The sequence below is a fragment of the Mytilus californianus genome, unplaced genomic scaffold, assembly GCF_021869535.1.
Source record: "Mytilus californianus isolate M0D057914Y unplaced genomic scaffold, xbMytCali1.0.p SCAF_10, whole genome shotgun sequence".
In the NCBI taxonomy this organism is placed as follows: domain Eukaryota; kingdom Metazoa; phylum Mollusca; class Bivalvia; order Mytilida; family Mytilidae; genus Mytilus; species Mytilus californianus.
Genome location: NW_026262582.1, coordinates 24,271,305 through 24,284,259, shown reverse-complemented (window position 1 = coordinate 24,284,259; position 12,955 = coordinate 24,271,305). Strand labels below are relative to the sequence as shown.

Sequence of the window (12,955 nt, the reverse complement as noted above, 5' to 3'; positions counted from 1 at the left end):
AGGTCATTTAATTTTCTGTACACATTCATGCACGCTCTGATTTAATCAATATACTCGTACGAAAAAGCATGAACAGTTTAAAGGTAATCTAATAATAACTTAATCCAATCAAATTTCATAAGATTCAATAACAATGTCAAGTCCACATCATAATGAGTAATAGAGGTAAACTGGGTAGGGAGAAAATGACAGATATTTCAAGTTAATATTTATGCAATAACGAATTAAAATTTGTCAACCAAAAGTTTTGCTACAATTTCAAAAACATGGCGTTCTGTATGGGTATAGTTTTCGGATCTTTCATTAGCGTATTTAAGGCTATAAAAAGTTTGGGCTTCAAAAGTTCACACAATTATTGACTTTATACAGTAAAATTCGTCCTTGTAAAACATTTAATAGTTCACAAATGATACGCGATTTTAAAGTAAAATTATTTCTTAAAACACTGCAAAAAATTTCATTCATATTGATAAAGTTGTATCGTCATAAAGTGCGTTGAAATGAACAGTGGTATAGCAAACATCGAATTCCCTCACAAAATGTTATCACACACTACAGTAAGGGGAGTCAGTTAAGTTTACAGGTAATCTTTTGACTACGTATACAACCTGTGTGACCTGTGTAGTGATTTTGATTTTACGATAAATTCATGAATGAACGATAATTTTATGAATGAACATGAGCACCTGACCTCTTTCTTAAACACCTATTAAACATATAAAACCGTATTTAATAAGGAGATAATTCAGTCAAATTTTCAGTACTAAATCAACAACTGAAATGATTCCATTTTTTGATGAAACATCGTACGAACGGAGAACGGAATCGCAGGTATAAAAATGCACTTTTTTCCCTTGTAATGACCGCGGATCTATAATTTTTATAGATCGGTTGAAATCCCAAAACTAATTTGCATAATGGAAATTTAGGCAATAGCAATACATCGGAGTGACCTCAAGGTCATCCTCTGTAATAAAAGCATACAAACATTATGAAAATAAAAATTATTAAGTATCATTACACAAATTATCTAAATCACTGTTTTAATCAGGCTCAAGAATAGTTAGAAATGTTTTGTACTTATTTCTCCCTGTGCGATATGTTGACATTGATATCAAATATCATAAAATTAAATAAAGAAAAAAAAGTGTCATCTCTTATCTAAAATATGAATCCAGTTATAGACATGACCATTACCAAATTAACCTGAACATCTTGATGTTAACAGCAATTGGATACGACCGCAGAGGTCCAACCCTGAACAGTTGGGGCAAAAATGGACACAATATTCGCGCTTGATACAGGTCTGAATTTGGATTGTAATTAAATATTTGACACATAATAGGTTTCTGAATAAATTTAGTCAAATAACTTGAAATTGGTTATATGAATTGAATTTATATTCAATTAAAGATTTCTTGCTGTTGTACAATACACTGTGCTGTTGCGCAATACTTAGTAAATCTGTTGTCAGACTATAAACAAATAAAGTTCAAATTCTTCTCAATGTCAATTTGAAATTTATGAAAATCAATAGGGAGATTACATCAAAAGCTATAAATAATTCACCAAAGTTTCATGCAAACTGCTTAAAGCATTTTTGAGTTATTGTCCAAAAACTGGAAAATCCCCCCCCCCCCCCCCCCTTTTTTTAATGAATAAAACCCCATAACTCAGAAATGTAAAATCTAAAATTTATATAATTCTAAAGGGAGCTTACATCAACAGATATAAACAAATTCACCAAAGTTTCATGAGAACTGCTGAAAGCATTTTTTAGTTATTGTCCTAAAACTGGAAAATCCCCCTTTTTTATGAATAAAACCCTGTAACTCATAAATGTAAAATCTAAAATTTATAAAAATCAAAAGGGAGCTCATGTCAATAGATATAAACAATTCACCAAAATTTCTTGCAAGTTGGTGAAAGCATTCTTGAGTTATTGTCGGAAAACTTGAAAATCCCCCCTTTTTTAATGAATAAAACCCCAAAACTCAGAAATGGTAAATCTGAAATTTATAAAAAAAAAAAGGGAGCTCACGTCAATAGATATAAACAATTCACCAAAGTTTCATGCATATTATTTAATGCGTTTTTGAGTTAATGTTCGACATGTTGACGATGGACACACAGACTGACGGACGGACGGGCTGAAAAACGGACAACGGTATACCATAATACGTCCCGTAAACGGGCGTATAAAAAAAAGCAGAAATCAATACTTTAAAGGCTTCTTTATTTTCTGTGCATGATATGTTAACCTTGATATCAAATGTCATAAAAAAGAAAAAAATTACATAATTTCTAATCTTTTACATATAACTACTTTGTATATTATAATTTTCTTACAGCCTCTGCATCCAGAGTTTATTGTTGTTGACATCTGGGTGTTTCATAGACTGATTTCAAATGTCATAAAAAATGTCTATCATATGTCATCACTCATTTAACAAATATATTGAAAATCAGCTTAAAGGTCAAGGGCAATGTTATTCCCACATGCCTTATTACAAAATTTATATTTTCATATATTTTTTTTCAGTTTGAAGGTTACTCGATTAAAAAACAAATTCAAACTAATCACCAAATGTAGTTTTAAATGTATCAAAATTCCAATCAAAGGAGTAGTATTAATTGAAACTGCTGGAATTTAAACCTTGATATTTTTGCAGATTGTTATTTCATGCAATTTTATTGCATCAACTTTTTGTACTGGGGTTATATTCGTGCATCAAACAATAAGTGTACCTTTTACATCAATATTGCTGATTTGCACAAACTGTTTGCAAGGGGGTATTTTTTCGCATTTTTAACGCATTCATGAAATAAGCGAGAATAACCCCTGTGCTAAAATTTCTAGGTTAACTTTGGTTACATGACAATATAGTTTTATTTACCTATAATGATCTTACCTGCATATACCTGAGTTTGGTTATTGCTTGTTGGTCCCTCTCATCTTCTGTTGGGGCATCAGGGTCAAGGTCAACCATCTTTTCATATAAATCTTTCCGTAAAACTGGATTTTTTACCTCAGATTCTAAAAATGTCCTGAAAATAAATTTTATTTGGTAGAACTTTTAAAAATATGAAAGTGGCAAGTTTTTAAATTAAAAAACAAATGTGTTTTTTGGACTATTTATATAAAATACTTCCAGGGGTGGATTTAAGGGGGGGAGGTGGGCTGGGCACCTTATGGAGCTTCATTAATGGTTAATCCAGACTTTTTACCGATTTCACTACAAATTTTTTCTAGTTTGGGGGCCTGTGGGCCACCCCCTTTTTAAAAATCCTGGATCCACATCTGACTTCTGGCTCTTTTCAATGACAATCATAATGGATATACTGTGGAGGCAGTCAGTAACTAGGAAAATTGAATCCAACGTACCTTGAAAAAAAATTTTGAGAGGGGGGATGGGGGTTGTCACTGTGCTGCTGTAGCATTGACCATTATCCAACATCTTGTATTCATATGCACAAGAGAAATTGCATCAATTTTGTTTTGTTTTATAAAACTTTTTAAAATTATCTTAGAGAGTTGAAGACTTGAGAGCAATTTCTGATTATATTTAATATTTCCATGAGGCATAACTCATTAAAAATATTTGATCAGCAATTTTCGAATTTGTCCGTGACATTGCTGATATTAACCTTTGATATGAATTTGATAAAAATCTTGAAAAATTGTACACATGAGAGCACTAACGATGCTATTTTCCATGTTATTAATATTTCTTGGGGCCATAACTCTTTTTAAAAATTATTGATCGGCACTGATTTCCGAAATTGTCCAAGACATTCCTGATAAACCTATGATATAAGTTTCATTAAATCTGGCAAGAATTGTACGTGAGAGCGCTAGCAAGACCGGACAGACGAATGGACAGACGGACACCCTGTATTCCACAATGCATTGCGCGGGGGAAATAAAGAGTAATTGGATAACATATTTTTATCTAAAAACCACATGGCATGGAAACTACATCCTATTGTTGAAACCATTTACTTATACTTACATTGACCAGCTGGTTGACCATAAAATGTTTGGTCTGAATGCATTTACCAAGAAGAAATATCTTCTCAAATGCTTTCAATTTAAATTAATAAAAAAGGGATTTTTTGGGGGGTTGGAAGAAGGGAGTTTCCTTCAATATATACGGTTTTGTTGAAGGCCGGTGACCTATAGTTGTTAATTTCTATGTCATTTGGTCTCTGGTGGAGAGTTGTCTCAATGGCAATTACACCACATCTTTTATAGTAGACATTTTTTATGACATTTTTATATTAGCATGCAAGATCATGCAGGGGTTAGAATAAGCATTCATAAAATTTAAAATAATATAAAAATTCTTTTCTTTTCAAGATTCAATTAAAATTTTTGAAATATCTTGATCATGGCGGTCAGTTTTTACTGGTGGAGGAAGCAAGAGTGCCCAGATAGAACAATGACCTTCAATAGGAAAACTGACAATCCTAGTCAATTAAGATTCAAGTCCAACACACCTCCTGGGTTCCAACTTCTAACCTGTGTTGACAGGCTAGTGATAAATTAGATGAACTACTTAGGCTGGAGGAACACACCAAAGTCCCCTCAAATATTTGAAGTTTTATTTTTTTCATTTGTGAAGTTGCAGAATAATGAAAGTAATTCAGGTAACCTTACTTCTATACCTCAGCTACCTTGAGGGTCTGCTATATTGAAAGGAATATTACCATCGATTACAATAACTCACCTTGTACCAATTTTAATATCCATTATGTTGGGGTTGTCAAAATGTTGTAACAAGTCTTCCATTTCTATGAAAACTGATGAAATCAGATTAAGGAAAAAAATATGAAGATGCATCAGTGTTATACAAAACATAGTAATTCAAAATGACATATAAGTAGAAAGCTACACAAAATCAGACTTCTTGTCCTATTTTCTTTTCAATAAGGTGCAACCTTGTACAACATGAACAAGTTATTCATGAAAACAAACTTCCAAAATTTGTACATGTAGTAGAATTCACAAATTAAAAGATTTTTTTCTTATTTTTATTATATAAATAAATTTCTAATATGTACTGATTATCTGGTTGTATACTGCATGTTGATATTGTAAAATATCAGCTGCAAATTACAATATGAAGCTTTTTGTCAAGTGAGCGCAACAAAAGAGTTAAAAAAGACTTAATTGATTTATCGGATTGTATTTGCATATTTTGCATGATAGAAACAAGTGTTTTCTTTGTATCACCAGCAAACAGGAAGATGACTTGATTAGGTCAGGTCAAACTTATCAAAGTCAGTTCATTATGATGTCAGTGATATGTCCAAGTCAAAGTTATCAAGGTCAGGTCAACGTATTTGACTCACAAAGTCGTGACATGCAATTCTGTTAAGAGCTGAGCAGAGTGATACAAACAGTGGGATGACCAATCAATTAGTAACCCTTATCAGGACATTTAATACGGATGACCAAAAAATCAAACTGAAATATACCTTACAACTAAATGCTAGCAAGTTGTGTATATTCACAATACTTATAATCAAAGGTCATACACGCAGTTATTCTGACATATCAAATATTTATTTGTCTTTAAAAGTAAAATAAATCTAAAAGACAAAGCACCTTTAAATTGAACTCCAAATAAATAAAGTTAAAAAACTGTTAAATACCGTTCTTCACAAGTTCATAAATCATGTAAATGTGAACCAATCTAGACATAAATGTGTTTTATTCAAATCAGCGAAAAGATTAAGTGAAAATTAGAATTAAATAAGTCGGGAGACATCTGATACTCTAAAAGCCTGGATATAAAAAGTTTTCAGTATAAAAATAAGAAGATGTGGTATGATTGCCAACGAGACAACTCTCCACAAGAGACCAAATGACACAAACATTAACAACAATAGGTCACTGTATGGCCTTCTATTATATTATATGTCTCTGCCTCAGAGAAATCATTTTTACTGAAATAGTATCCTAGATGAAAGCAACATTGTCATTGATTTTAATACGTATAAAACTATAATGAAACATAATAACTTAAAATTATATCTCTAGGCAACACCAGAACCGTAATCAGTCAAATTTGATCTTCTTAAAAACAATTGAAATCTTTCATCATTAAGTTAGAATTAGCAATTCGAGAAGAAAAAAAATCAAAGGAAAATTTGTATGATATCTTATGAATCTATTTTAATCTGACAGATTAATTCTGACTGCATGATATCAAAGAACTGTTTCATGATTTCAAAGAGAAAGACGCAATAAATGTCATCCATTAAAAGTTGGTTCAAACACATCTAGCGAGCGAAATTCAGTCTAATTGATCTTCTTAAAAAAGGTTTGCAATCTAACTTTCATTGTTAGCTTAAAATTAAGAAAAAATAAAAAATCAAAGGATATTTTTTACAATAACTAATTAATTGCTATTTTCTGGGTTTATTCTCATTGATTTTCAATTGAAAAAAAAAAGAGACAGGAATAGTCATTTGTTCATAATTTGTTCAAACATATCTAGTGAAAACCAGTCACATTTTGATCTTCTTAAAAAAGGTTTGGAATCTAGCTTTCTCTAGGTTAATAGGTATGAGTTTACTTCCATATGTCATCAAATCAGAAAATTATAGATATTAGGCAACTGAGCTATTTGCACAGTCAAATTGCATTGACCTTATATTCATTAGAGATTCACACGTTTATGTTTGCTTAATGTCCAGTGGCAAATATTTCATGCATTTTCAGGACCAGAACACATAATTAACAATAAATACAATAGGTAGGTACTGTATTACAGGCTGTCCCTGATAAAGGTCATAAAAATTTGGACTGCCACGGGAAAATGAGGGTATATTGAATAAGAAAAGAAAATTTGCCCTGTGACAGGCCACCTATGGACCCCTCAAAGAGTTGTTAGTTATTCGTATTCAGCTTGAAATAAGATAGAAACGGTTGGCAAAGCCTTGCATCCTGCCTGTTTCTAAGCCTAGAACAAATAAATTGTATATATCCAGACAATGTATGGTTATTCTGTATATATTGTTATACAAAAACTAGTAAACTGTCAAGTGTAAAGCAACTAATTTTGGCGAGCACTTTATTTTTCGTGAATAGAAAAATAAGGTGAATATAAATCGTTGTGAATATGTAAAACTTGGATCTTTCCTTATTTAAATACATCAAGTAAATTTAAAAAATGTGAAATTAAATCGCTGAAAAGTAGGTTAGAAAGGGATAAAGTGAAAAAGTACATTGTATTCACCAATATAAGTTGGTTTACAGTATTCATATTTTCTTGTACCGGTCCCAATCCTTGTCAGTAGTTGTCATACGTCAAATCTTAATGCTTTTCCTTATTTAGAGTATAAGATTTTAATGGGCAGATCTCTGTTTCATTGAAATGAATTCACATCTTTTATAAACACAGGACGAACTAGAGCTTGGCAAGTGTAAAGACACACCTGTCTTTTTGGCCTCTGGATGTCTTTTGGTTACTTTTGTCCTTGGGTTGCTGTCTCACTGCCGTACAATCCACATCTCCTTTTATTTCAATACAACAAATAGAAGGTTCAGACTTAAATATATTAAATTGTCCTGCAGTTATACAAAATAAAAATCTTTTGTCAAATGAACCAGTTTAATCTTGCATGAAATCAGTTATATTTTGATGTATTTTACTGATATTTGCATTTAATCACACAGAAAAATCAGTGCCACTAGGTATAAAAATATGTGAATGAGAAATTGTTTTATGTCGTAACAAAAGCATTAAACATCATCGCATATTAATGGGCCTCTCCCAGGAACTTCGTCACTGGTTGTACGATGTCATACACATTATCTTAAGTGAGTATCATTGGGGTGCAAGTGTGATGCAGGATTGGCTGATTTTTTTTGTATGCATGACACATAAAAGTCAAATCATTTTGCGTGAAAACGGGAAACGAAGTTGGGTGGAAAACGTGAAATTACAAGCGCTATTATTACAATGATAAGTGGGATACAGGATTCTGAAAAAACAATTAGCGGGATCCCAGGATCCAAATATCCATGAAAATATAACTTCCTAAATCCACAAAAAGTTAGTGAATGCAGAGTAATCAGGATGATTTAGAGCTTGACACCTGTTTATTGTTGAAAAACACATGTTACCCTCTCAGGGTGACAACAGCTTGACATACAGGTATTATTATGACACCTGTTTATTGTTGAAAAACACATGTTACCCTCTCAGGATGACAACAGCTTGACATACAGGTATTATTATGACACCTGTCTATTGTTGAATATCACATGTAACCCTCTCAGGATGATTTAGAGCTTGACATACAGGTATCACTATGACACCTGTCTTTTGTTGAAAATCACATGTTTAAACCTCTCAGGATGATTTAGAGCTTGACATACAGTTATCATTATGACACCTGTGACTGTCTTTTGTTGAAAATCACATGTTACCCTCTCAGGATGATTTAGAGCTTGACATACAGGTATCATTATGACACCTGTCTATTGTTGAAAATCACATGTTACCCTTTCAGGATGATTTAGAGCTTGACATACAGGTATCATTATGACACCTGTCTATTGTTGAATATCATGTTACCCTCTCAGGATGATTTAGAGTTTGACATACAGGTATTATTATGACACCTGTCTATTGTTGAAAATCACATGTTACCCTCTCAGGATGATTTGGAGCTTGACATACAGGTATTATTATGACACCTGTTTATTGTTGATTGTATGTTACCCTCTCAATGTCTTTAGATTATTTTGTAATTGGGTTTCTGTCACTATGATGTATACCCCACATCTCCTTTCATAAGCTAGACTGACTTTTCATAACGTGACGCTTATTGTACTTCATACAGTAATTTCAAGTTTACAAATAGTATAAAAAAAAACATTAAAATTTCATCATCTGTTAAAAAATCCCAGTACAATGAACTTTTTCATAACAATTATCTACATAGATGAACCTTTAAAAAACAATTATCTACATAAATGAACTTTTCATAACAATTATCTACAAAGAAGAACTTTTCATAACAATTATCCACATAGATCATTGAGCTTTTCATAAAAATTTTCTACAAAGATGAACTTTTCATAACAATTATCTACATAGATGAACTTTTCATAACAATTATCCACATAGATGAACGTTTCATAAAAATTATCTACATAGATCAGCTTTTCATAAAAATTATCTACAAATTTTATGAAAAGTTCACTGTACAGGGATTTTTTAACAGGCAATTAACAGAGACTATATTTGTATGACAGATATTCTATCCTTTTTTTGTTTATTTTAGCTAGTATAATTGATGTAATTTCAAATAACATAATTTATGACATCCTCATCAGAGTTGTTTAACAGTTAAGGTGAAAAATAAAATCAATATCTGAAGGCTATAAATTAATGATATTTGCTATCCATATTGTTGAATATGTGTTATTGAATGATATGGTACCAAGGCTATCTTAGTTTTTGTACTAAATAATGATATGGTTCCTAGCTATTTACACGAATATGTCAGTACACTAATAATAGAAATTATAATTTACTTTACATCTATCAAAGCCAAAATCAAAAAACTTTTTCTTTTTTTTTTAAATTCATGGCTGACTGATTGCGTTTATGGATGGAAAACTGTCTGACACAAAGTGACAAGAAGGATAAAAGTGCTGTAGAGTGGATTCCAGCTTAGAGGTTTTCCTAAACATGGGAGAGATACATTTAAAAGAAGAAGAGTTATCAAAACCCAATCAAAGAAAAACAGATTACCTGTTGGTGTTTATTAATGCCACTTTCAGCTCTCTTGGCTAGATTATGGAGGCAAAATTTTTATTGGTGGAGGAAGACGGGAGAACAAGGAGAGAACCATGGCAGAAACCCATCAAATAAATAACCAAAGGATACAATCACCGTTGTATTCAACTTCTCTATAAAATATGGGTATAATGCTATGGGCTTCATCTGCCATTAATGCCTCATATGCTTTGGTTTCTGTGTTGTCTTTTGTTATTCTTTTCTTCCATATTGTATTGGGGCCTGCTGGTGCAAAGGACCCTGTAAAAAAACAACCAATAAAAAAACCGAAATATAACAGAAGATATTGGTAAAAGATTTAATGTCCATACTGTGTTGGTTCCTGCTGCTACAAAGGACCCTGTAAAAAAACAACCAATCAAAATACAGAAATATTAAAAATGATATTGTTGAGTCTTTTCTTCCATATTGTGTTGTGGCCTGCTGGTGCAAAAGACCTTGTAAACAACAACCAATCAAATTACAGCAATACTACAAAAGACATTGGTTATATAGTCTTTTCTTTAATGTTGTGTTGGGTCCTACGAGAGCAAAATTACCCTTTAAAAAGAATACAGACACAGAAATACTACAAAAGACATTGGTCACCAGAAGTATTTAACAGCTACAGAAAAACATTTAGTCAAATGTATGGGCAGCCATTTGGGCAAAATTGAACAAAATGTTAAAAACAGATGCAAATTTGTTTTTGATGTCTGTTTTTTATTTTAATGTCTGTTTTTTAATTTTATGTCTGTTTTTTAATTTTATGTCTGTTTTTTTGTTTTTGACCCCCTTTTTTTATTTTATGTCTGTTTTTGTTTTTGATGTCTGTTTTTCATTTAAACGGCTGTTTTTTAACTTTGTCTTTTTTTTGTTTTTGCTTTCTGTTTTAAATTTTTAACGTCTATTTGTACTTTTTTATGTCTGTTTTCGTTTTCAAAGTTTGTTTTTAAATTTTGTTAAATTTTGCCCAAATTAATGCCCATACAAATGTACTGAACAACTAAATTTAGAAAACAATCCAATCATGATACATGTACTAGACATTTTAAACATTTAATCTGAGATAGATTGAACTGCAATTTAAAACAAACATGTCATTAAATGAATTTATCAAATTAATGTACTTACTTACTAGTTTCTACCAAGGAACTGATTACTTACAAATTTTAGGGGAATTTTATTTAATATCAAAAGAAATTGCTAATAGTTGAAATTGGTACTTGTTTAGTTGTCAAAAATAAATATTTATGTAATTGTTTGTAAATTTCAGGTAGATAGTCATACCATTATGCAAAATTTATAAATAATTCACTGTCTGGTATTGGTGTTTCCCCCAAATTTCTAACACATAAGTTTTGTACATATTTCAATTATGTATGTTAACAGGAATTAGAAACAAATTTTATCAATTACATATGAAAATTACTTCTAAATGCAGCATGTTTATGACAGAATTGCAACACATACCAATTTTCAAGTCTATGGTTTAACCCGACTAAGATTGAACCATTTAGGATCACTCGCTAGAATTGAGCACGCTACCATGAGACATCTCATGTGGTTCATTACATTTATAAGTGAAACTTCAATTTAGTATTTTCCCAATTTGAATTATATTTTGTACATATTGATAAAATTGTATACAGACTCCTTTAAACAGGAGCACCACACAAGACTGTATGGTTCAATATCTGAGGAGCTAATGTCCTTTGTGAATACATTATTATAATGATTAAATAAGGGATAAAATGTTGAAAGAGGACCAAAATAAGGATTTCAACTTTTTTGATTGCTAACAAAAACTAAATTTATATATATATATTAATCAATCAACTGAATTCCAATAAGTGTAACGTAGTTATAACATCTGAATTTAAAACTAAAACTGCAGTTTTTTGCAGAGCACATCAAACTGAGGAAGTAACATCATGTGGTCTGAACCATTTTAATTTCCCTTCTATAACATACAAAGTGGAAACTTCATTCCTCCTTAATTATTTTATGATTTTCTCTTCATTAAAATTTGTCTGAAGGAAATAGACTCCTCTCCTCTGGATTTTTGGCAGACAAAGCTATGACTTTTCCCTCATAATCTGAATTATTGTTAGACTAAATGGTGTCTTCAAATATATATTTACATACATCCTGGCACTTTACATTTTGAGGAGGTTGGATTTTTAGGGTTTTACACCAAAAAGTTTGGGATCATTTTTTTTTAATCCAATGCAAAATAAAATGGCTTAAGATATATCACAAAGATAGTGTATACCCATATCTAATATGATCAGAAGATTTGCAAAATCAATCTCAAACACAATTTTAGTGATTCAAGAAAGAAGAAAAAAATAGATTTTCAAATTTGTATATCATGCATTTATATATGGTAAAACCCAAGGATTTGTCCCAACTTCAACTCTTCAAATTATGTAATTGGTTGATCAATCTTCAACTGTGAGGTAAGCATGAAATTATATAACTTTCAGCTCAAACTTCACACAGCATATTACTACCTGCAATTTGAATGTATCAATAAAGGAGGGTCTGGATGGGGGTTCCTTCAATTCTGTATTCTTTAATATTTTTAAGCCATTTTTCTCTATTCTTTATATTTGAGCACCCCAATATTTCTCTATTCTTTATTTTTTTGGGCTATTTTTCTTTATTTTTTTTGGCCCATTTTTCTATAGCATTATAGTCACTTATTCTCTATTCTGTAAATGGTTTATCCCCCTCCAGACCCTCATAAATTAACCATTACAGGTATAGAACCACTAATTCAGGCCCGGTCGGAAAGAACATACAAGAAAGTAGTACATATTTTAAACAAAATAGTTCCTATGCATAGCTGTATCTTTGTCAATAGGTGAAATATTTGGGTTGTTTTAGTATCAAATGAAAGCTTGGGGACTTGGGATCACCGTAGAACCCTTTTTGAAAGTTTTATTTGAATAATAAAGAAGTATAAGAAATTTTAATAGGAGGGCTCATTTGGCCTGTTGTTCAGATCAGAAGTTCCTGTTTTTGTACATGTACTATCAAACTTTCGGGAACCAGAACGCTCTAATATGCAATTAAAGGTATGTTGATTTTTTCAGCACAAGTCAGGATAAGGTTCAGGTTTAACATGAAATAACTGCCACTTTATTTGA

The 12,955-nt window shown here is 31.3% G+C and overlaps 1 protein-coding gene across 2 annotated transcripts in view; it reads right to left on the bottom strand.

Annotated features, from left to right (window-relative positions):
- The window catches only part of LOC127717804 (inositol-trisphosphate 3-kinase homolog), a 96,799-nt gene that overhangs the window by 15,090 nt on the left and 68,754 nt on the right, over window positions 1-12,955 (bottom strand). For both annotated transcript variants that reach the window (XM_052223629.1, XM_052223628.1), the window contains 3 exons: window positions 9,912-10,061; window positions 4,731-4,803; window positions 2,913-3,048 (listed from right to left, as the gene is read on the bottom strand). In XM_052223629.1, the coding sequence (XP_052079589.1) occupies window positions 2,913-3,048; window positions 4,731-4,803; window positions 9,912-10,061 (359 nt within the window). The remainder of the gene's footprint in view (window positions 1-2,912; window positions 3,049-4,730; window positions 4,804-9,911; window positions 10,062-12,955) is intronic.